At 40.9% G+C, this 26842-nt stretch overlaps 1 protein-coding gene across 2 annotated transcripts in view; it reads left to right on the forward strand.

Annotated features, from left to right (window-relative positions):
- The window catches only part of SZT2 (SZT2 subunit of KICSTOR complex), a 3556133-nt gene that overhangs the window by 1206697 nt on the left and 2322594 nt on the right, over window positions 1–26842 (forward strand). For both annotated transcript variants that reach the window (XM_044085412.1, XM_044085413.1), the window contains exon 29: window positions 18202–18376. In XM_044085412.1, the coding sequence (XP_043941347.1) occupies window positions 18202–18376 (175 nt within the window). The remainder of the gene's footprint in view (window positions 1–18201; window positions 18377–26842) is intronic.

A 26842-nucleotide genomic window follows, 5' to 3' on the forward strand; every position in this document is an offset into this window, starting at 1 on the left:
CAGTGATCTAAGGAAAGATAGTATAATTGTGTAACAACAAATCATAACAGTTGATGTCCTACTCATCACTGTTGGTGTTTTTTCCCACCGTGACATCCCCCTTTTCTGTCTTTAATTGCTTCTCATGGACTGAAGGGTAACCCTTTCCTACTTTCTTCTCTGATAGCTGATGTTATTCCTCTTTGATTGCCTCAGGTCTCTCCAGGCTTTCTAGCTTAGAGATGGTCTGAGATTTTCGTCCATACATCTGCTTATGTACATTTGCTCCCACTGGCTTAGGTCATACATCAGACATATAGCTCTGTGGAAGCTTTTGGCTTTGATACCACGCCAGATATCGAGATTATTTAGTGAGATAACCCGGCAGTCTGGAGTACTGCAACAGTGATCAAAAGGACATCTACTGTTATGGTAAGTTCTTACACAGCAATATTTTTTTCTTTGTCTTTAACCTCACCCCCTGAAGGTGACATAATTACCTATAACACCAGAGAAGTTACCAGTCCTCTCTAGGCAAAAGCACATAAATTCACATACGCATACTGCATGAGCTTCTGGAAAACCAGCTTGGGTAGTCATACATATGTCCCTTCCACAGCCATGGCCTAGCTGACAGAGATTGACTTCACTTCACTACTAGAATGGCATAGCCAACAGCTAGGGAGCAGCCAAATCCTTCCCCGGCAGGTGTGTTGATGAAAAGTTGCACCTTTCATATCTTCCCTACCTAGTGCTTCCATCAAATGAGCTGCTAATTAACCTTGGGGTGTCTTGGTTGCACACATGGCTGTATTCCTTTGTGTCACAAAGCTAGGTCCATTGTAGTATTTTGATAATGCAGTATCTGTAACTAGCTGAAGTATTTCATAACTATTTTCCTGTTCATAGCGCCATCTCCATGATTTACCTTGCTCTAATTTTGTACAGGCATATTTATTCCAGACATATGTGGCACAGACTGCAGTTTACTGCATCATTCCCAGAAACACGTTTTTTTGCACTTGGCATTTGACCAGCCGTTTTGTGGGTTTTTTTATGCATCAGGCTTCAATATCACAAAATTAGAGCATGTCCCACTTATTTCATATTTGCCATACTTTTTGACATCTGCTCTCATTTAGCTTGAAATCTTGAAATGTTGTCTTAAATTTGATTACCAGCTTTATTTGTCTCTTGTCATGCTGTTCTTATATTTGATCCCACACAGATCAGTTATGTGTATAACATCTTACAGACCTTAACTTAGTTATGCAACAGCTCTTTTGAGCTATGCTGGTACTGATAAAATGCCATACAGAAGTTGAGCAAGTCTGTACCTTTCTAGTGATGTCTTATTTAAACACCTGGAGCTCTGCTTATCTATATTTATGTTACAGAAGCCATGTTTTGCATCGAGTACTGAAAATTACATTGTTATGGCATTGTTGAAACTAGTTCCTGAACTGTAAGCAATTTGTGATGATATCTTTTAATTGTTTAATTCAAGTCTTGCAGATCAGTGTATATGTAAACATGCAAATATTTTATTGCTTTCTAATAACCATAACAGTCAGCGTTTTTTTTTTTTTTTTAACTTAACTGCTGCTTAAAGACAGCTAAGCTCTCCATTTCTTTTTAGTTCTGATGTACTTTATGGCATAAGTCATTTTGATAACAGTAGATGCTACTTGTATGCAGTCTTCCCTTGGAAGCTTCCTTAACCTGGAAATAAATCAGTGTAGCAGTGCAGGATGTCATTGATGTTGTTAGCTGAGATGTTTCTTGGATTTTGTGACTTCTTTTGTACATATGCAGTTTTTGCATTTACCCTGCAAATTTGCTTTACTGTTCTTAGCTTGTAACAAGTCAGAGAATGCAAAATATTAGGAGAATTTACTTGGCTAGGTCTTGTGATTTGGTATAGGATCTTATTTTTGTATCGACATAGTTTTTACCTAGTGGTTCTACCTGCCAACCATAATATTCTAAGTGTACACACAACTTTCTTTTGTATGCCATTAAACCCAATGCTTTAAAAGTGTCTTCTAACAAACTATTACTCTGTTCACCTAGCCTTTTCTAGTTTTTCATGTTTTTGTCAATTCTTTCCAACATTATGGCCTTTATTAATATGGCATTGCTTATGATACATTTTCAAACTTTAGTCTATCAAAACTTTACTACTGTAGTACAGTTAAAATGTGCTTTTCATGTTTCTGTTCCCTTACAAGCAAATTCTTTTGAACACATTTTGTCATGTGCATATTGAAAAAAATATTCTCTTCTAGCATAGATTTTACAGAATTTATTAAACATGGGACATCTCTTCTTGTGATACTTATTGTCGCACTCAGTATCTAAGGATTAAATTTTAATTGCTGTAGTTTATCTAGAGTGTCTGTTTTCTTGTTGTAGTATGCCACTAAAGTTCTCTTTTGTATACCTGTTAGAGTTGTGACACATTCTGACTTTCTCATTTTTGCCTTTTGATTTGATTTACATTTATCTTCAGGCATCCATTACCTCACTTCATTGTTTAACTGTGATAATGATTTTACTTGCTGTGCACACAACCACAGTTTTCCGTAAGGTCATTTCTATTGCTTTCAGTCACTTTGTCATCACTTCTTGTATTTCAAACAGTTCTTTCTCATAGCATTGAGTCATATGACTCACCAGATTTGCTTTCATACCATTCTTCAGTTCAGTATTGTAAGCATCCAATGTCTCTGTAGGAACTTGTGCGCTTGGAAAGATACATGCCAGATAGAGAAAGCTGTTTCTGGAGTCACAGTGATTATTTTATTTCTAACTGTTGCAGTTCTGTTTTCTTCTCTTTGAGAAACTAAAATCTTGATTATCCTATTTTAAGTTTCTTCTTCAGAGACCTACATAAATGTAGTGCACTGTGCTTTTTCTGGTTTCCAAGTTAATCTTCTCCCAGAATTTTACTAAGTCATCAGTGAAAGCAGAACTCCCATTTCCTAAGTTTCCATGTAGCAAAAGAATCATTGGTGGTTGCTGCTTGGACATTTTTTCTAACTGTAGAATATATGAGATGAAACTCTTGAAAGCAAAAGTAGTTCTTAATTTGTGAAAGTTTGTTTTTTAAGCTCTGCAAATATATTTTTTGTCTTTCAGACACTTTGTGAGCTGTCAAGAAATAAACAGAGAGGTTCTTTGGGAGGGACATAACCCCATGTGATAGTCTTCATTTTAGACTGAATGTTGCAGAAGAATCTGCACCATCACATGCATCATCTGGTAGCTAGCTCATTAGACTGTAACGATCTTTATACATAATAATCTATAATAGGAGTCATTTCTTCTTTTCAACATGCAAATGACTATGCAAACAAATTTGAACACTTTTTAAAAAACGATACAAAGTATCCAAAGAAGATAAACAGCGATTCCTTGATTTCTATAAAAAACAGGTATTTGCTTTTCTCTCAAATACTGATAACTTGAGAACTGATTGATGGTAAAGAATGGTAATAGACTAGAAGCTAGGCTTGTGTTCCTCTTAAGAATAAATGGTACTTGCGTATTATCGCAACCAGATAACAGACTCACTACCTCCAATTGTAATTCCCACTTTTACCGCTCGATATCAGTCTGATATCAGTCTATCTATGTCTTTTAAGTATAATCCATTTCATTATGTGGTCTTTAAATGTTTGTAGGTAAACTGATTTCATTTTTACATGATCAGGCCGTCATATCCCTTGGGCTTGGTGTAATATTGTTCGGACAAATGTGTCACCTGCTTTCTTCACAAATTCCCCAGAAAGCAGTAAACTGAACGGAAAAAATGCATTACAGTGGAAATAGATATTTAAGAGACTGCCGTTATTAAGTTAGTTGTTTAAAAAAAATAATAGTAGTGACATAAATGTTAGGAAGGCTACGGCATTTGAACGTTAACCATTCCTCACTGATATGGTGACTGCTGTACTGAATTTTCTGTGCACGGTTGAGGGGTAAGCTTATGATGACAGATTTCACCACCAATTTTAGTAAAAGACGATCCAGTTCTCTGTACTCTATACTAACATGTTAGTGTCCCTAACTGATGTCATGCACTTACTAAGTTTTTGGTTCAAACAGCTACCATCGATGAGCGGTGAGAAGTCATTACTGTTACAACACTCACGGCTCCTTGTCTGTCCACCCGACTACCCTCCCAAAAAAAAAAAAAAAATAAAGCAAAAGTAGTTCTATATATCGGCAAGACAGTTACACAGAAATAGTAAGGAGTGTTACTTTTTCCTGTTAAACTTTGAGTACATACTTAGGCAGGAGTATGGCTTGGAAAACAACCGCTTGTCCTGCTTGCAATCTGGTTGCGATAATACATAAGTACCGAATAAATTTGTGATTTTGTGATTGATGTTTTCTTCATTCTTGGCCAGTATTCATGGTTTGATAGAAGTCCCTGGTGTTACAAAGCTGTACCTCATACAGGGCCAGCCTTTTAACTGGTTGCCTATACAAAAGGGCTTCACAGCCCCAACACAAACACACACACACACACACACACACATATCCAGTCCCCCCATCCTGGTCTACCTACACCATCCAGATTACATTTTTCTTCCTTTTTCTCACAGTTTGTCTTACTCTTCATTTTTCCCCCTGTATTCATTCAACATATTTTAAAGAAACAATTTCTTTACTACAAACAAAAAACAAAAACAAATAAATACTAGAAAAGCACCCGTAATAGAGCGGTGCCCTATGCAGACGTATAGTTGGGCTATGCCTAAGACCGGCTATGACCTCATATACTAAGTTGTAATGTGTATCTAGTAATATGCCACATATGATGGAATCACCCTCACAGCAGTTCATGTCTTTGAGGAAATGTGGATCCCAGTGCTGCAGCACTAGTCCTCTCCTGAAGTTGAGCATTTAGGAGTCTCTCTTAATAGAGTCTTCAGGTGTGGAGCCTTCCATAAACTGATGTATATTAGCCACTCAGGAGAATGCTGTCTTCCTCCTGCTTGCTCAGTTTGCCTGAGTATGGGGCAGTTAATAGTGGGCAAGTTCTCTCTTTCTCTCTCTCATAGTAGAGAAAGTCTTCTTGTGTATTTTTTCCATTCTTTCTTATTTTGTACCTCGCTGCAAAATTTAGGGGGGGGGACAACAACGTTTTTTCAGGTTACTTCCTGTTGACTGAAAGGCATACATGGTGGTTAAGGGGCTGCCCCCACAGGGAATGTTTTTTATGGCAACAACTATCTCCACCTCAGGGACTCATCTCTTGGTCCACTAGGGGCTTCCTTGCTGTAGTCTTGGAGGTGAATGAGGTAATCAGGAATCAACTGGGAGAAGTTCACTGTTTGAGCAGTGATATATCCTGTGCTGCCTCAGTTGATCAGTTTGCAGGTAATCCTGACCTATCTCTGACATATATTTAACTTGGGTATATTCTGTTTTCTAAAGATCCCTCCTTCAGCTGTTCTTCGTGTTTCACTGTTGCAATCATCACATTTGGGTTATCTGCTTGCAGTAGCCCTCAGTCGGCCTGATTATCAAAGTCTTGGGTCCTGTGTCGGTTGCTGTCTCATCTTCCATGACATCAGGTAGTCAGTGGGTATAAAGCATGCAGCCGACGCCATTACCTCAGTCTTTCTTGCTGTGCGGTGCCCGAAGCAGAAGCAGTTCGCATGTGCCGGTCGGCCGACTCCAAAAATTTTTGTTTTCAAGTTTCAGAACCGAAGTCTTTAAAGCCAAGTACCCCATTGGGAAAACTTTTTCTTGCTCTAAACCGATGTCAGTAAAAGTCAATCATTGTATTTCTTGTGGAAAGCAAATACCTCACAAAGATTTTCATCTGTACTGTATTCCTTGCTTAGGCCCTGACCATGATGTACTTCGCTGTCAGTTTTGTGCCTTATTTAAGCAACAGACTATTCATCGTCGCTATATTTACGCTTCTAAATATTTTGTTACTCTGTTCTAGTATCCAGATGTGTCTTCGGTAAGCTATCCGACTACCGACATTCTGAAAAAACACAAAGATAAAGACAGGCCGCCTAGGTCCAAAGCTGCCAACGACACTTCTTCTAAGCCATTCGCCAGTTCGCTGGTACTCAGTGAGGTGCTTTCGCAGCCCCTTATACCCACTACTTCAGATTTGCAGGACTCTACTGAGACCCATTCGGAGTCGGTATGCCGCGAGATGCTTCAACTGTGGAACTTGCGGATGTCTCTACCTTGGATGGGTCCAGAGCCGCTGTGTAGGCACCGGCTTCTGAGGGTGTATTCAGGCCTACTGACTTGTATATTAAACCAACGCCATCTTCTTCTTCAAGGCCTAAAACTCGAACTATGCCTAGAAAACCGATGCCCAGACCACATGGTCAGGCCTCTATGCCTAAAAACAGATAAGAATGTCTGAAGACCTTATCACTTTAATCAGCGGAAGCCAACCTTCCCCCTCTAAGAGACGTAGGACTGAATTTGCTTATGATACTTCTGACCAGGATTCTGAAATTTCTGTTTCCTCTGATGACCAGGATTTACCCTTATCTACCTATGAGGATTCTGATGCAGAGGACTCTATTCCCTCTGCTTCCCTCCCAGAGGATTTCTCTTTTGGTGAAGCCCTGCATACTCTTAGGGAGCACTTTCGCTGGGAAAGTCAGGATTACTTTGATTCTAAAAAGAGGCTTAGGGATTTCTTACTCCTGCCCCAGCACAGGTCTTTAGCTAGCCCTCCTGTACTAGACATTGTTGATAATGCCTTTTCTGAATCTAGCTTGGCCCCTGACTCTCTACCTCCTGCTCCCAGAAAACCTGATAGATATTACAGGGTTCCTGACGCTCACAAGTTCCTTTTTAAAAATCCTACTGCGGATCCTGAGACCATTTCACAGGGACCCAAGGGCATCAAGGCTACTACTGCCAAAATCCTAAACCCTCTGGTAGAGACTCCAGGGTGCTGGATAGATGGGGTAAGAAAGTATACACTTTAGCAACTTTGGCCATTAGGGCCTTAAACTGCCAGTTTCATATGTTAAAGTATCAGCAGCATACCATTGGATTGCTTAAACAGAAAATGATGTTGATTCCTGATTGTGCTGAAAATAAGGATTTACAGGATTTAATGCATTCTGCTGAACAGGTTGGAAAGCATACTTTGCAATGTGGTTTTGAATCACTAGAGGCATCTTGCAGGGCTGCTGTCACTGGGTCTGTACTTAGAAGGCATGCTTGGCTTAAGGAGCAATCTTTGCCAGATTATGTTAAAGATAAATTGCTGGTTGCTCCCTTAAATCAGGACCACCTGTTTGGCAGCAAAGCAGAAGTTCTTAAAAAGATGGAGGAAAAAGCTAAAGCTATGTAAACTGTTAAAGATTTCCTACAAGTACAACCTCCAAGATTTAGTAGGCATTAGCCCTCTAAGAATTGATCTTTTCCTTCCTCTTCCAAGCCTTCTCAGTCCAAACCCAGAACTAGCAGAACACCCAGGCTTCAGTCCCAGGGTACACACAGGACGTAACAGTGGAGGGCTCCCACTTCCAAATCAGGGAGTAGTAAGACTCCCCCCATGTTAAACTGTCTCAATGACTAACTTTAAAACTTCCAAGCACTTCTCAACTGTCTGCTCCTTTAAGGGGAAAGATTGCTCTGCAGGCAAAAAACTGGGAACTCGTTACCCAGGACAAATGGGTGTTAAATATAGTTTCCCAAGGATACAGATTTCACTTCCACACATTACCAACCCCAAATGGTTGGACATATCTACCCCCAAATCAGTGGGCAGAGGTTCAAAAGTAAGTACTCTCTCTCTTAAGCATAAAGGATATTCAGACTGTACCAGAAGACGAAAAGGGACAAGATTTCTACTCAAGACTTTTCCTGGTACCCAGAAAAGACAACTCTTGGCGTCCTATCCTGGACCTTTCCATATTAAACACCTTTTTGTTGATTCCAGAATTCAAGATGCTAACTTCACCAGTTACTTCCTATGCTAGGCAAAGGTTGGCAACACTGATTTTAAAAGAAGCCTACCTGCACATCCCAATCAGGGAATCCTGTAGAAGATACCTACGCTTCAAAGCAGGCTACATGCACTATCAGTTCTCTGCACTGCTCTTTGGCTTATCTACTGCGCCCAGGGTATTCACAAAGTGCCTAACTCCAGTCATTGCATTTTGCAGGCAAAGAAATATTCAAATATACCCATACCTGGACGATTGTCTAATTCAGGCAGAAAGCCAGGACATACTTTTGAATCATCTGGCATTTGTATAAAAGGTGCTAACTTGTCTGCGGTACACCATAAACAAAAAGAAATCACATCTGGTACCCTGTCAACAAATTATATTCCTGGGAGCAAGCTTGAACACAACTTCCCAGATGGCTTTCCTCACGCCAGAGAAACAAATTCATTTGACAACTTACTTCAAACTAATAGCCACAAAAATCCTGCTATCTGCAAGGCAAATTCTGCAAGCCTTTGGGTTCATGGCCTCCTGCATTCTACTAATTGCATATGCAAGACTGCATATGAGGAAACTACAATGGTATCTAAAAAGCCTACGGTGTAAACATTCTCAGGATCTAGAAGCAATGATCCCTATCATACCTTGCCTACAGTTAGAGTTCCTTTGGTGGGCAGAGGCCTGTCACCTAAACACCCCCTGCTGCCCAAACCCTAACAACAGACTCATCAGACTATGTGTGGGGGGCTCACCTGGCAGGGAAGTGCATTCAGGGCAAATGGAACCCAAGTCAAGTGCACCTGCATATCAATCAAAAATAAATGGTAGCTGTACAGAATGCGCTGACAGCTTTCAAGGACCACATTCTTCCAGGACAATTAATGGTAAGGACGGACAACACCACTGTTGTGTGGTACATAAACAAGCAGGGGGGTACCCATTCTTACCCCCTCTGCAGACTAGCCATGGCTCTGTGGAACACAGCCTTGAGCTATCAAGTGCATCTACAGGCTCAATTCCTGCCAGGAAAACTAAATACACTGGCAGACCAACTAAGCAGAAATCTCATGGACCCACACGACTGGAAACTGGAACCAAAGATTTTCACCATGTTGGTAAACAAATTGGGGAGCCCAGATATAGACCTGTTTGCCTCCCCCCAGAACTACCACTTGGACAAATTCTTCACAAGGACTCCCGACAAACAAGCTTGGAAAGTGGATGCTCTGTCCTTTAGCTGGAAAAATCTATCAGTTTATGCCTTTCCTCCTCTGCCTCTCCTCTCCAAAGTACTACTAAAGATCAAACAGGACAGACCAAGGATGATACTGATTGCACCAGACTGGCCAAGTCAACACTGGTACCCCCTCTTGCGCAGTTCGTCACTGCTGGCTCCATGGCACCTGCCTCAGACCCCTACCCTGCTGTCACAGCAGGAGAGCCAGATTCTGCACCCTCAGCTTCAAACCCTGACCCTGGCAGCCTGGCTAATTTCCTAATCTCTTCATTACCATCCCTCAGTAAACAAGTGTTGGATGTCATTTTGGAGGTAAGGAGGCCTAGTACTAGAAAATCTTATGCTGAAAAATGGAAAAGATTCTGTGCCTGGAACCAAACTCAAGGGATGGACACAGCAGCACCCAGTTTACCTCAGATTCTTCAATACTTAACTGAGATGCTTGACAAGCTCCTTTCTTTTTCCTCCATCAAAATTCACGCCTCAGCCATTTCAGCTCATTACAACACAGAACCACCCCTCTTCTCTCATCCACTGCTCAAGCAATTCCTCAGAGGGGCCAAAAACTTAAGACCACCCAGGAGAGCCCCAACTCCAGCCTGGAACCTTAACTTTGTATTGGAAAAACTCACTCTTCCTCCTTTTGAGCCAGCTGCAAGTGCAGAGTTAAAATTTCTTTCTTGGAAAACAGCATTCCTTTTAGCAATTACTTCAGCAAGAAGGGTATCTGAATTACAGGTCCTTATGGCAGTGGAGCCTTTCATCGTCTTTCATGTGGACAGGGTGTCCCTCAAGACCATTCCTCCTTCATGCCTAAGGTGGTATCCAGTGTGGCTTTTAATCAGTCCATTCATTTGCCAACCTTATTTTCTAATACACAGAACAAAGGGGAAGGGATCCTGCACTCTTTTGATGTGCACATACAACTTAGATTTTACTTGGACAGGACTAGACCTCAAAGGAAATCTGAACAATTGTTGGTGGCATTTGCTGCAGGGGCAGAGGGGAAGGCTCTTTCAAAGCAAACCATTTCTACATGGATAGGCCATTGCATTCATTTCTGCTGTAAGCACCATGGAAAATCTATCCCACAGGGGATTAGACCTCATTCAACCAGGACTGCATCTACCTCTTCAGCCTTTCTCAGAGGTGTACCTACCAGGGACATCCTAGAAGCTGCTACCTGGAGTTCTGTACATACTTTCACCAAGCATTACCATTTACCAATTTTCTCTTAAATCCAGAGCTGGCTTTGCACTGCAGTCTTGCGGGGCCTTATAGCTGGTCCTAATGCTATCTAAATGCCTCCTCCCATCCTTAGCTGTGGGAATCTACCCAAATGTGATGACTACAGCAGTGAAACATGAAGAACATAGTACAGTTGTGTACACTTACCATAAATGTAGATGTTCGAGTGTATTCACTGTTGCAGTCCTGGTTACCCTCCCTCCAGCCCCCTGACTTCTTTTGGCTGTACCTTTACTCTCGTTTAGTATGCTTAAAAGCTTTTTAGTGTATTTGCTTTTTTGTTGGAGGTGTAACCTTTGTGTGTGTGTGTGTGTGTGTGTGTGTGTGTATATATTTTATTGCTTCCCATTAGAGGGGCACCTGACATCTGGGGCAAGAAAAACTGAGGTAATGGCATCGGCTGCATGCTTTATACCCCTGACTACCAGACATCACTGAAGATGAGACAGCAAACGACGCAGGACCCAAGACTTTGATAATCAGGCCGACTGAGGGCTACCGCAAGCAGATAACCCAAATGTGATGACTGCAACAGTGAATACACTCGAACATCTACATTTATGGTAAGTGTACACAACTGTACTTCCTTTTCTCTCTCTTACAATATTCAGTACTTCGAACCTAGTTGGTTTAGATTTTGATTTTCTGCTAATTGCTGTTGTGGCATTGAGTAGAATTAAACTTATTAAGACTTGCTCTGTGTTGGGAGTTCAGATCCTATGACCCAGCTCAAAAGAATAATTTCCTTAGTTAGAGCTATTTGCCCCCCTCCCCACACCTACACTCAATATTTCTGTCAGAGTACTCTGTAAGGGATTTTTAAGATTTGCCAACTCATTACACAGTGAAAAGCATGTTCCCTGTTGCATCTCGCTTCCCCATCACACCTCTCACATTGCTGTCAACATGAGATAAAATTGTTTGAAGTTTGCTTGGAGTATACAAATACCCATACAGATACTTCCAAGCAAAAATCTTATGCCTTTTGGACTTTGTTGCATGCTTGGGAACCATATATATAAAAACAGCCAAAAAAACTGTATCAGTGCCACGACTTCAGCTAAAACAAATTTAATAACATATGAAATAAAAAGACAAGCACTTTCAGACATTCACTATGCCCTTCATCAGGTCTTAAAAGCTAAAACAAGCATACAAATTTAAAAAAACATTTGCAGCCAATCAATTGACTGATCTCAGACGATGCCCTCTCAAGGCTGGTTTTAAAGGAATACAAGTGTGCAAATCAGGGGGTGTGTCTACTTGTCAATCACAAATCCACCTCATCTCAGCCTGCTCCATATAAAGCGTCGTATCACCACCCCTCATGTTTACTTTTACAACTTGCAGTACCATAAAATGAAAAAACTGGGAAGTATTCCTGAAAATATGTTTATATAGTGGATTCTTAATGTCCTTTAAGCGTATGTCGCTGACATGTTTTGATATCCTCCATTTAAGTTGGCAGTTAGTTTTGCCAACATAGAATGCATTGCAGAGTTGACAGAGATCTATATCACATTTCTACTTCTTCAGTCCACATACATCTTCAAAGAATAAGTTCTACAAGTCCTCGGATGTACAAAACACTGTTGTTTGGTGATGTATTTACAACAGCTACATGTTCTACAAGGATACGTCCCTATTTTATTCATTTTAATCCCAATGTCATTCTAAAATTGATGGTGGCATAGTAGCTGCTTTATATTTTTTGGCCTTAAAAGAAAAAAGACATGTCCCCCACAACTCGTCTCATGGTCTCATCACTAGCCAAAATTTTCTAATTGTCTTTGATAGTTTGACGCACATAGCCAATATCACTGGAATATGTCAACACTATCCTTGTTTTTGTGTTGCCCTTATTTTTGTCTGAGGTGTTTATTCGCCCTTCCAGATCTGTCATAGACCTATCGGAGTAGAATGGTTTCCCTTTGCTTTTACATAAATCCATAAACCTCTCGCACATTCTCATTTATCTCCCTCTCTTTGTATCCTCTTGCCATAAATTCCTGAATAAGCAACAAAACCCAACAACTCGTTAATAGTAGCTTTCCATAGAAAGAAGTGATCACCCACAAATCTTCTGTAACATATGATGTTGTGGAGATAACTGTTGTTCTTCAGCACATGATTATTCTCCCATTCAGCTAATACCAAATTACCATAACGGTTGGCGCAGGAGGTGCCCATAGCAACACACCCTCTTTGCCAGTAGATGTTGCTACCAAATGTGAATATATTGTTGTTCAGGACAATGTCAAGTAACCTGCAAATCAGGCTAATTCTATCACTGTTGTATCCCTGTGTTAATGCTAAGCTGATTTCTTATGGCATAGATGCCATATTCATTCGGAATAAGCATGAATAGGCTCACTATATCCAAAGTTACCAATAAATATGCATTATAATCCACAATGTGGATTCGTTTTTAGAACTCAAGTGACTTCTATTATTGAACCCAAAAAAAAAAAAAATTTATTTTTAAATCTCATTCATTATTGTTCATTATACCATGACCCCCCCAAAACGTGCACGCTGATTGGCCAGCATGCCCGTTGTAAATCGAGTTATACTAATGGAAAAAGGTCCGGTTCGGACTTTTTCCATTAGTATAACTTCGTTTTAAAAACACTGTTCAAGCTATGTTAAATGGGTTTAACATGAGACTTTAAATAAGCAACGGAGATCTCCGCTTATTTTAAAGCTGTCTCGCTATGTTAAACCCATTTAACATAGCTAATGTGATTAGCAGAAGCAAGATCTCCGTTGCTTTTTAGATGTCTCGCTATGTTAAATGAGTTTAACATAGCGAGACAATTTAAAAAGCAACGGACATCTCCGTTTATTTTAAAACTGTCTCGCTATGTTAAACTCATTTAACATAGCGAGACATAGCAACGGAGATCTTGCTTTCTCCGTTGCTGCTCAACTCTGATGTACTGCAGGCGCGCAGTACATCAGAACCGCCGGATGCCAGACATCTGCGGAAGGGCAGTAAACAGGCATTATACTATGCCATTATTTAAGAAAAGTAATAGTTTCTTTTCTTAAATAATGTCATGAGTATAATAGCAATCACGCCTGGGTGTGGGTAATGCTAAATTACCACGGTTGGCTTTGTTTGGTCCCTCGGGCTTCACCCTCGGGACCAAACCACGCCAACTCAGGGTAATTTACATTACCACACCCAGGCGTCAAATTGCTATATTGCTCTCTCTCAAATTTTTGCTCTTTGTATTTTTTTTCTTTTAGCTTATATTTACTAAAGGACTCTGTATAATTAGACCTCACCCTTATGTAAAAATGTACCATTACCCACTTAAATATTTCTTTATACTGCATTTCTTTGTTTGTTTTGTCATTGTTTCTGCTTGGAGCTTTTCTCCCCGGGTCTCTACTGAAAATGGACATGTATCCAGTTAGACTAGCCCGGTCTACAAATGTAAAATAAAAATAAATGAATAAATAAATGTGTTTAGTGGATTCATATAATGTCTTTAAAAAATGCTCCATATCCTTCTATACAGTAGATGTGCCTGTTTTAATTGCCTTTCTATGTACATGGATAAGGGCTCTGTCAACCATCCTTCTCCAGCCACTATGGGATGTAAGGGTGGGTTGTTGAGATCTTTATGCATTTTTGGTAAGCCTTTTATTATCGGTAAACACAGATGTGTTACAGTGAAGAATTCAGATAGATAAAGATTCATGTATTCTTCGTGTCATTAATAATTCTTGCATTTGTTCATTGACCCCATTTATCATAGCCTTTACTTGTGCCATGTTAATTTCACTATAAGTTTGAGTGTCACATAATATGGCATTCATCTTGCTATGATAATCTGATTGATTCATCAAAACCACAGCACCTCCTTAATCTGCTGCTAAAATGAAGATGTCTTTGCTGTTCTGCAGCTCTCTCAATGCCAGTACTTCTTGGGTTAAATTATGCATTTGTTTATGCCATTTATTTAACTTTTCTACCATCTCCTACTGGCATACTTTATTGAAAGTTTCAAGCAAAGGATTATTTTACGGAATAAAAGTGTTTGGTCTCCTTATATGTCAGTTCTCTCATTAGATGAATCTTTGTATAAACATTTTAGCATGACATTCCTGCAGAATAATTTCAAGTTTATAAGTACATCACTAATTACAGCGGGAATGAAAGAGATTCTTCTGTTTAGTAAGTTGCATTGTATAGCATTCAGTTTAAACATACTCAGATTCACTACGAGGGAAGTTTTTATATTATTCAGCCCTCTGACGAAAATTTCCTCCTCTTCCTGACGCGACTCATGGAACGTTGATGTACGTGTTTCATTGGTGTTCTTATCAGCAGAGGCAGATTGCAAAAAACCGAAGTGTTATTCACATTCTTGTTTTTAGCTGAAGTCATGGTGGTGATACTGTTTTTGGCTGTTTATTTCTATTACGTTACAGTATTCACCTTCAGTGGTTGGGTTGTGTAATTTACTGCCATTGTATATATATATATATATATATATATATATATATATATATATATATATATATATATATATACACACACACACACACACACACACCCGTTGTTCCCTTGTAAACTGGTTTTCCAGTCTCTCTTCCCAATCTTTACTAACCTCTTCTGATTGATTCTTGACATTATCATGCAATATTTTGTATGCCCTACAAATTACTCCTTTTTAACAGCAACTTCTTCCCTAGATTTGACAGAAAACTTTACCAGACTGGGTCTTTCACTTAGGACTCTAGCTATCCCTTTCTCTTTGTTTCTATTCTGATATCAATCCCTGGTGGGGAAGGCAGTCTCCAACCTACAGTTCAGATTTGCTCTTGGCTTCAGCCCACTCTGTTATTTTTCTCAGTCCGGTCATGTGCTGCAAGTATCTTGGTTCCTGTGCCAGTTTTATGGAGTAAATTCCAGCCTCATCTTGCTTGTTTTGTGTACTTCTGCTTGGAATCATCCCTATTGACAAAATCTCTTTTCTCCATTTTCTGTGTTGCCTTAGTTCTTAGAATGCTTTCTGCAACTTTATGATTGTAATATTCTATATGGTTGTTGTTCTCCTTAAAGATTTGCATCCATCCAAAAATCCCATTCTTTCCATATTTCTTGATCTCTACCTCCCCTTCCTTCATCATCATCCTTTTCCACTTTGAATGATAACCTTCTGCTTGTATTATGTATATGAACTTGAACTGCATAGCTCTAAAATATCCCTTCAAGTCAGATAATGCTAAACCACCTTATTCTACTGGGAGAATTAACTTATTCCACTTAACTGTTGGCCTCATCCCTCCCAGATAAATTCCTTTACCTCTTTATTAATTATTGTCCACAACTTCTCCTCTGGTTGATAAAAAACATCTTTTCCTAGTCCTAGTGCAGGGGGAGACATTTTGCTCAAATCAGCTGGTTAAGCAGCTCCTCCGGCAGAATCTTTATGTTCAGTTATCCTTGAAGAACCTTTTTATTCCTTGATTCTGTAACTTTGTGACTGACAGAGCTGCTAGGTCCCTGTTAAAACCTGCTGGCTTGTTTTCTATAAAATTTCTCTCTTGAAGGATGGTTTATTTTTGTGATTATCATTTCTTCTGAGTGGATCTCACAACTTCAGGCTTTTCTTTTAAGGAACCATATTTAGTCTTCATGAAGGATCAGGTGTCCTATAGGCTAACAAAAGTCCAGACTGGGAGTAAACAAACATGGCTCTCTTGATATTAAGTAAAAGGCAAAACTTTTATTCATGTACAAACTAGTGAGCTCTTTTGTGCCTCCTGGCACTTCTTCAGACAATACAAACACTGCAAAAATCTCAATAAAAGGGGGTTGCCTCACCCACATTATTTCACATCAACCAACCATATATCTTCAGCAATTAAAATTCACCTGCTGGCAATAATCAACAAATGTAATGTGAAGTCAAAGACTTCACATATCAACTAGCTTAGGAAATCCTTGCATACAAAATAGAAAGTCTGAAATTACACACACAAAATAAAATAAAAGCATTAATTCTCGCTTTCACTATTATCGACAACTATATAACCATACAGAGAAGTGACAGCAGCAAACACCAGTCATAACATTTTTACTTTCTCACATATAAAACTACTGAGGAAATTTAATGCTTGCTGTTTTTTGAATTTTAGCCTGATATGTGAGTGTTAGGTGTTTATCATGCCACGGTTGTGCAGCGGTTAGCATTGTCGCCTCACAGCAAGAGGTTCTCCCGTTCGATTCTCGGCTGGAGCGCCTTCTGTGTGGAGTCTGCATGTCCTCCCAACAGTCGAGTGATGTTAAAAGACATGCAGATAGGTGCGTGCGTGAATGGGGGTGCCTTCTTTGATGGTTGGGCGTCGGGCTGGCAACTCAACACCGTAAAAATCCACTGCCAGTCATGAGCGGACTGGATTTCTGCTGTGGCAGCCCCTAACTGGGAAAAGCTGGAAGACATTACTTTACTTTGTGAGTGTTAGGTGTTTGCTTAAAGAATTTTGAAATACATTTCTGTATGGAGTATATGACTGCCATCTTTTGGTATACTCTTGTATTACAACTGTGAGAAGGTTGATGTCAGTAGTTTTATATGTGAGAAAGTAAAAATTTTATGACTGGTGTTTGCTGCCGTCACTTCTCTGTATGGTTATATAGTTATTGATAGTGAAAGTGAGAATTAATGCTTTTATTTTATTTTTTATGTGTAATTTCAGACTTTCTATTTTGTATGTAAGGATTTCCTAAGCTAGTTGATATGTGAAGTCTTTGACTTCACATTACATTGTTGATTATTGCCAGCAGGTGAATTTTAATTGCTGAAGATATATGGTTGGTTGATGTGAAATAATGTGGGTGAGGCAACCCCTTTTTATTGAGATTTTTGCAGTATTTGTTTTGTCTGAAGAAGTGCCAGGAGGCACGAAAGCGCTCACTAGTTTGTACCTGAATAAAAGTTTTGTATTTTATTTAATATCAAGAGAGCCATGTTTGTTTACTCCCAGTATGGACTTTTGTTACTGCATTTTGCGTATTTTGGGAGAGCTTCATCCCCAGCTGCTTTTGGATTTGTGTTTTGTCCTTTAGGCTAATCCAAATCTCCTCTTCAAAGTTTCTGTTTGAGTATGATTTTTCTGACTGGATCTTGCAGCTTTGGATTTATCCCTGTTGACCTTATTTGTCTTCATCAGGGAAGAGATGTCTTTTAGGCTGATCCACATTCTGCTCCCCTTTGTCTTATATTATTTAATTAATTACCCTCCTCTTTTCAGGTCCAGACACTTGAGAAGAGCCCTTCATATCTTGGACATCTACCACCAGATCATTTTTTACCTGAGGAGGATGCACGAGTTGAAGACAACACAGCTTTTTGTCCTTTCTGCTTCAGAGATGGAGGAGTTTGCAGTGGCTAAACAAATGTTTTCCAAGAGGACTGCTAACTGAACATTGATTTGCTGTCATGCAGAGTGTTGTGGTGATAGAGAAAAAATATCCAAGAAGGATATCTGTTATTCACATGGGCTTTAATAAGGGCATATTTATGAATAACCCTGCTCATAAATAAAAACTGAGTAACCTTTATAATGCTTTTACCTTTCAAGACATATATTTTTTTTTATGTTTTGCAGAAATGTTGGCAGTTGAGGTTTATGCCCTTGCACTGTTTTTTCTAGCCTTTTATTGTTGCATTTCGATCGGCCTTCACTGGTTCTTTCTTCTGTTAAGTAATTTGATTATGATTTGTTCTAGCTGTTATAATGCTTTCTTTCTTTCTTTTGCAGTCAAGAGACTGAGGATTACAGTGAGCTAGAGGCTCGCAGCCCACCATCAGCTGCCACCTCTCCAGTAATAGCAGAGGAGCCAAAAGTGAGGAAAACATTGGCAGAATTCCCTTTGTCTCTCTTGCAAAGTAGTCAGACTTGTGAAGTATTCCCCAATCTTCACAAAATCATTCAGGTAGGTTGACTTATTTTATATATATATATATATATATATATATATATATATATATATATATATATATATATATATATATATTTTTTTTTTTTAACCATTTGATTAAATTAACTCATTTAACTGAAAAAGTGAACAGATTTAGGATCTTGGGTGTAATGAACATTACACTAAAACAGATCATCATAATGTAATGTATCATTAAAATTTGTCTGCATCAGTGCGAAAGCTTGATGACCAATTAACATAATTTAAGTACAAAAATTCAACTTTATTGCAGAACTGTTCACAGAAACCCTATACAAGCATGTTAATAGTTGGATAGAGGCAGCTGTACCCACCAGGAGGAACTACAGAGCAAACTCAAAAGATAAGCCACCCTGGTGGAATCACATAATCAATAGGCTGTATAACAGGAGGAAGAAAGTCATGTTAAAAATTAGGAGGTGCAGCATGTAACTGGATAAAAGCACTCTCATCAAACTAAACAAACAACTCAGAGGACAAATAAAGTCTACCAAAGCCAAAATTGAGGCAAGTTTGGCCTCCAGGTCAAGGACAACCACAAAGTGTTTTAGCTATGTCCACAACCTCAAAGGCAGTACACAGTTGTGTGCAGAGCTCATTGTAAATGGAGCTACCTATACTGAGACAGAAGATATAGCAAACCTCCTGGCTGATAAATTCAACTGTAACTTTACCCCTCTCTCCCCCTCAACCTTACCTCAGGAAATATCAAATGTAAATCCCCTACTATCACTAGGGAACAGGTCCTTAATGCTCTCTCAAAGACCAAGAACACTGCATCAGTGGGCCCAGACAATATTCCAGGATGCCTTCTAAATAACATGAAACATGACCTATCAGGGCCTCTGGAATTACTATTTAACTGTAGCCTCTAAACAGGCTTTGTGCCTCATGAATGGAGAAAGGCAACAGTCATCCCATTGCACAAAGGTGGGCCATCTACAGACCCTGGAAACTACAGACCCATAAGTCTCTCTATTCCTATATGTACAGCAATGGAAAGAATTATCATGGAGATGATCAATAGAGATATAGTAAACCTCCAGACACTAGACTCAATCCAGTTTTGTTTAATCAAGGGCAGATCATGCCTACTGAATCTGGTGGACTTCTTTGAGAAGTTCACCAAAGCAATGGATGAAGGCAGAATAGTTCACACTGCCTACCTTGACCTAGCCTAGGCATTTGAAACAATATCCCACTCGGGCATTGTTGACAAACTCAAGAGGTTAGGTACTAACCCATATGTCACCTGGTGGATAGCCAACTGGTTCACAAACAGGACCCAAGAAGTTAGAATTCCATCTACCTGAATTGCTCAGTTGGATGTAAAGGATCCCCTGACACTGAATACACTAGAGGAATTTTCCCAGTACCCTAGCAAGAAGGTTAATTTATCCTTTTTTGACCAGTTTAGTCCCACCAGTCTAGTGGCCTCTTTTCAGAGGAGGCCTGAGGTGGTATTTATAGCACTAGGGGAAATTTGGTCAGGGCATCAGGGAACTTCCACCTACTATTTTTGATAGATGATGTGGGATCATTTACATACACTTGAGCTACTACCAACTCGTGCAGATGGGACCTCTGTTTAATGTCTCTTCTGTAGGATGACGTAATCAGGAGAGCAGCGTATGCTGCTTATCCTTCCCTACACTGTCAGCAGTCCATCTTCCTGGTGTGGGAATAGTATCCACAGCTTTCTGCACCAAAGGCAAGTGTGCTACCTGATGTTCTTCGTGTTTCACTGTTGCAGTCATTACATTTGGGTAATCTGCTGGCAGGTTGCCCTCAGTCGGCCTGAATTCCAAAGTCTTGGGTCCTGCGTCGGTTGCTGTCTCCTCTTCCATGACGTCAGGTCTTCAGGGGTATAAAAAATGCAGCTGACGCCATTTTCTTTAGTTTTTCTTGCCGCGTGGTGCACAAAGCAGAAGCATTTCGCAAGTGCCGGTTGGCCGACTACCGAATTATTCGTGTTTGAGTTTCAGATCTGAAGTCTTCAGTAAAGCTAAGTACCCCGTTGGGGAAACTTTTTTCTTGCTTTTTACCGATGTCAAAAAAAGTTAGTAATTGTATTACTTGTGGGAAGCAAATACCTCATAAGGATTTCCATTTATACTGTATTCCTTGCCTAGGCCCTGATCACAATGTGCCTAGCTGTTGGTTTTGTGCTAGATTTAACCAACACACTATAAAGCGTCGGTATATTTTTGCATCTAAGTATTTTGGAAACAGATTTAACTACCCAGAAATGTCGTCGGATAGCAATACGACTATCGGAGTACATAAAAAAACGCAAAGAAAAGGGCAGTGAAAGGCAGTTGAGATCCAAAACCGACGACGAAGCTTCTCCTAAGCCAGTCGCCGGTACTCAGTGAGGCGCTTTCGCAGCCCCTGATACCTGCTACCTTTGAGTCGCAGGCCTCTACCGACACCCATGTGGAGTCCGGCATGCCGCAAAATACTCAAGGTATTGAACCGCCGGATGTATGTCCCTTGGATGGGTCCAGAGCCGCTGAGCAGGCACCGGCTTCTGAGGGTGTATTCAGACCTCAACATTTTTATGTCAAACCGACGAAAGCTGCAAAACCAAAGGCAAAGACACCTTCTAAAACTAAAAAAAATGACGCCTGAGCCACATGCACAGGCCTCTATGCCTAAAAAACAGATGATCAAAATGGCTGAAGACCTTATTACCTTGATCAGGGGTACCCATCCCCCTCCAGATAAGAGGCCTAGGAAGACTCTGACTCTGAATATCCAGATCAGGTTCTATTTCTTCTGATTCCTCTTCTGATCAGGAATTATCTTTACCTCCCTATGAGGATTCTGATGCTGAGGAGTCTATTCTATCTGCATCTCCTCCTGAGGATTATTCTTTTGGAGAAATCTTGAATACTTTGAGGGAGCATTTTCACTGGCAGAGTCAAGACTTCTCAGACTCAAAAAAGAGGCTCAGGGATTTCCTCCTTCTCCCTCAGCACAAGCCTTTAGCCATTCCCCCTGTGTTAGACATTGTGGATTATGTTTTTTCGGAGTCAGGCCTGACTGACTCTTTACCTCCGGCTCCCAGTAAGCCTGACAGGTATTACAGGGTCCCTGACTCTCATAAATTTTTATTTAGAAACCCTGCTGCTGATCCTGAAACTATTTCACAGGGTCCAAAGGGAGTTAAGGCCTCAACAGCAAAAACCCTACCCCCTCCGACAGAGATTCAAGGATGCTGGACAGGTGGGGAAAAAAGATTTATACATCTGCAACCTTGGCAATCAGGGCCTTAAACTACCAGTTTCATATTCTTAAGTACCAACAACATGTTATGGGATTGCTGAAACAGAAAATGTTGTTTTCAGAATGTGTAGAAAATAAGGAATTGCAGGAATTATTGCATGGAGCTGAACAAGTTGGAAAGCATGCTTTGCAATGTGGTTTGATTCTTTAGAGGCCTCCTGCAGGGCTGCATTTACTGGATCTGTTATTAGGAGGCATGCCTGGTTAAAGGAACAACATTTGCCTGATCATGTTAAAGCTAAATTGCTAGATGCACCTTTACAGCATGATTCTCTGTTTGGTATTAAGGCAGAAGAGGTTTTAAAGAAAATGGAAGACAAAGCTAAGTCTATGCAAACTGTTAAAGATTTCTTACAAGTGCAGCCACCTAGATTCAGTAGACACTGGCCTGCAAAAAATTGGTCTTTTCCTGTGTCAGACAGAGCTCAAAGGGGCAAATCCAGACGCCCTAAAGGTTCCAGGTACCAGGCTCAAGACTCATACAGGTCAAAACAGTGGGGCACATCCACCTCCAAATCTGGAGGAGATAAAGCGCAAACCTACAGAAAGCAATCCCAATGACTTCCCTCTGCCTACACCAAGCACTTATCTTTTGGCATCACCCATAGGGGCAAAATTAGCACTTTTTGCTCAGAATTGGCAGTTAATAACCCAGGACAAGTGGGTACTGAACATCGTATCACAGGAATACATATTCCATTTCCACACTCTGCCAATGACAAATGGTTGGCCAGACCTGCCAAAAAACCAATGGCAGAGGCACAGAAACAGGTTAATGTCCCTCATGGATATGGGGGCCATTCAGACAGTACCAGAACAGGAAAAAGGACAAGGTTTTTACTCAAGACTGATGTTCATCGTGTTACCCTGCTGCAGTCATCACATTTGGGTTATCCTGCCATCAGGCGGTCCCGCAGTCGGCCTGAGTTCCAAAGTCTTGGTCCGGCGTCGGTTGCTGTCGCTTCTTCCCTGATGTCAGCGCGCCAGGGGTATATAAGAGGCATCCAACTCCATTTTCTTCAGTCTTTCTTGCGCTCTCTCAAAGACCAAGAACACTGCATCAGTGGGCCCAGACAATATTCCAGGATGCCTTCTAAATAACAGAAGCAGCTCGCAAGTGCCGATCGGCCGACACCTGAGATTTTCAAATTGAATTTCAGTCCGAAGTCTTCAATAAAGCTAAGTACCCCGTTGGGGAACCTTTTCTTGCCTCAGTCCAATGTCAGAAAAAGTTAACAATTGCATTTCTTGTGGGAAGCAAATACCTCATAAGGACTTCCATTCTTATTGTATTCCTTGCCTAGGCCCAGACCACGACGTCACAGGTTGTTGGTTTTGTGCTAGGTTTAATAAACAAACTATCAAACGCCGTTTTGACTTCGCACGACATTACTTTGGTAGGAAATTTAATTATATCATGCCGTCGGAGCAGCCGACGACCGGCATGCATAAAAAACGCAAGGACAAGGACAGGCAGCCTAGGAACAAGCCAGACTCTGAGGCCTCTGCTGGGCCTGTCGCCGGTTCTCTGGTTTTCAGTGAGACACCTACGCAGCCCCTGACAACCACAGAATTGGAGCCCCAGACAGCTTCGGATTCTCAAGCGGAGTGTACTAGGCTGTCGCAGCCATCTTCATTAGGCCCTTCCGACACCGGAGCAGAAGGAGATCCCCATGCAGTAGAAACACCTTTGGTTGCAGAAGGTATCTTCAGACTGACTACACTCACCATTAAATCTTATGCTAAGCTTAAAACTCCATTAAAACCAAAAAAGACTGCACATCAGTCTCCAGTTCAAGGCCCCATGCCTAAGAAATAGATGCTTAAGATGGCTGAAGATTTGATTACCCTAATCAGGGGTTCCCATCCCCCTCCAGATAAAAGACCAAGACAAGAGGATTATTATGCTTCCTCTGACCAGGTTTCAGTTTCCTCAGATTCTTCTGGGGAACAGGATTACACTTTTCCCCCTTATGAAGACTCTGATACTGAAGACTCTATTCCCTCAGCATCTCCCCCTGAAGACTACTCCTTTGGGGAAACTTTACATACCATGAGGGAACAGTTCCACTGGGAAAGCCAGGACTACTTTGATTCTAAGAAAAGGATCCAAGAGTTCCTTTTACTACCCCAGCACAGACCACTTGCTATCCCTCCAGTTTTAGACATTGTGGATGATGTTTACTTGGAGTCTAGTCTAAATCCAGACTCTCTACCTCCTGCTCCAGCCAAACCGGACAGATACTACAGAGTACCTGACTCACACAAATTCCTTTATAAAAGTCCTGTGGCTGACCCAGAAACAATTTCCTAGGGTCCCAAAGGGGCTAAAGCTTCTATGGCTAAAAATCCTGTGCCCTCTGAAAGGGATTCCAGAGCCCTAGATAGATGGGGAAAGAAGATATACACCTCAGCTACTCTGGCTATGAGAGCATTAAATTGTCAGTTTCACATGCTGAAATTTCAGCAATTCCTAATGTCTCAATTAAAACAAAAAATGAGTACACATTCTGAACAGTCTGAATTCAAGGAAATGCAGGATCTGTTGCATGCAGCTGAACAGGTGGGCAAACATACTTTACAATGTGGATTTGATTCATTGGAAGCTTCCTGTAGAGCAGCTGTTACTGGGTCTATCATACGTAGACATGCTTGGTTAAAAGGACAAACCCTACCTGATCATGTTAAAGCAAAATTATTGGCTGCACCTTTACAGTAGGATGTATTATTTGGTGTCAAAGCAGAAGAGGTTTTAAAGAAAATGGAGGATAAGGCAAAGTCTATGCAGACGGTCAAGGATTTTTTACAGGTACAACCCCCTCGTTTCAGCAGAAATTGGCCAACAAAAAACTGGTCCTTTCCAGCTTCTGACAGATCACAGAGGGGCAAATACAGGCCAAGGGGCAGAGGTCAGTCACAAGGCCCTTACAAACCTCACCAATGGGGTACTGCTACCCAGAAATGAGGAGAAGACAGGCCCCAGGCTAGCAGAAGACAAACACAATGACTCAATCCTCAAACTACCAAGCAAATCTCTTGGCAGCTCCCTTGGGAGGAAAATTAGCACTTTTTGCAGACAACTGGCACATCATCACAAAAGACAAATGGGTCCTAAACATTGTCTCACAAGGATACAGATTCCACTTTCATACCTTGCCAAGGATAAAAGGAATGCCAAACCTTCCACCAAATCAATGGGCAGAGGCACAAAAACAAATTACAGCTCTCATGGACATGAGAGCCATTCAGCAGGTACCTACACAGGAGCAAGGACAAGGATTTTACTCAAGACTCTTTCTAGTCCCAAGAAAGGACAAAGCATGGAGACCCATTCTGGATCTTTCAATTCTGAACACCTATCTGCAAGTACCAAAATTCAAGATGCTAACACTATAGCAGCTTCTTCCCATGCTGGGCAAGAATGCTTGGCTAGTAACGTTGGACCTCAAGGAGGCATACCTGCATGTCCCTATCAGACAAAATTGCAGAAGATACCTCCGCTTCATTGCAGGTTCAACCCCTTATCAAGTCTCTGCACTGCCCTTTGTCTTATCTACTGCGCCCAGGGTCTTCACAAAATGCCTGGCACCAGTAATTGCATACTGCAGACAAAGAGGAATTCAAATATACCCATACCCGGACAACTGCCTTATTCAAGCAGAAAGCAAGGACATTCTTTTAAAGCATCTGGCATTTGTCAAACACCTTCTAAGTTGCCTAGGGTACACAGTAAATGAAAAGAAATCAAAACTAGTGCCCTCACAAGACATAATATTCCTCGGTGCCAGCTTGAATACAACGGCCCAGATGGCTTATCTCATGCCAGACAAGCAACAACAGCTGACTCAATACTTCAAAATAATGGCAACAAAGACCCAACTCCCTGCAAGAAAAATTCTGCAGGCCTTGGGATTCATGGTATTTTGCATACTACTAATACCATTTGCAAAACTGCATATGAGGAAATTACAATGGTACCTGAAAAGCGTATGGACTCAGCACAGCCACAGCTTGGAAACAATGATACCACTCATTCCCTGCCTACAACAGGAGTTTCTATGGTAGGCACAGGCATGTCACCTCAACAAGGGTCAGCCTTTCACCTTACCCACAGCCAGGCAAACTATGACAACAGATGCATCGGACTATGCCTGGGGAGCACGCATGGCAGGACAGTGCATTCAGGGCAAATGGACTACAGATCAAAGGCATCTGCATATCAATCAAAAAGAAATGCTAGCAGTACAGAATGCCCTAACAGCTTTCAAGGACCTCTTACACCCAGGACAACTAATAATAAAGACGGACAATACCACAGTAATGTGGTACATAAACAAGCAAGGGGGCACACATTCCTACCCTCTATGCAGGCAAGCAGTGACCTTGTGGAACACAGCACTGTCTTACCAAGTTCAACTACAAGTACAATTCCTGCCAGGAAAGGAAAAAACATTGGCAGACGACCTAAGCAGAAACATCATGGATCCCACAAGTGGAAACTAGATCCACAAGTATTTGCAATGATAACTTAAAAATGGGGACACCCAGACATAGATCTGTTTGCCAACCCCCAAAACTACCAACTTCAAAAATTTTGCACAAGGACGTTCCACCCACAAGCTTGGAAAGTCGACACCCTCTCATTCATTTGGAAAACATTAACAGTGTATGCCTTTCCTCCACTGCCTCTTCTAGCAAAGGTACTGCTGAAAGTCAGATTAGAGAGGCCACAAATGATACTCATTGCACCAGACTGGCCACGCCAGTACTGGTATCCAATTCTAAGGAACATGGCACATGGACCACCATGGATTTTACCACATATTCCTCACCTGCTCACCCAGCGAGACAATCTGATTCTACACAGCCAGCTCAAGACTTTAAACCTGGCTGCATGGCAAATTACTTAAACAGCCAGCCAACACCTCTATCCAAAGCTGTTATGGATGCCATTCTGGAGACCAGGAGGCCCAGCACCAGGAAAACCTATTCAGACAAATGGGAAAGATTTTGCGCCTGGAACCAGTCTAAAGGCCAAAATCCCCTTGATCCAAACATTCCTCAGATTCTACAATATTTAACTGAAATGTTGCACAAAGGACTTCATCTATTAAGATCCACGCCTCAGCAATTTCAGCTCATTACAACACGGAT

This window comes from Protopterus annectens, chromosome 10.part0, assembly GCF_019279795.1.
Source record: "Protopterus annectens isolate FY-2018-M chromosome 10.part0, PAN1.0, whole genome shotgun sequence".
Taxonomy (NCBI): Eukaryota; Metazoa; Chordata; order Ceratodontiformes; family Protopteridae; genus Protopterus; species Protopterus annectens.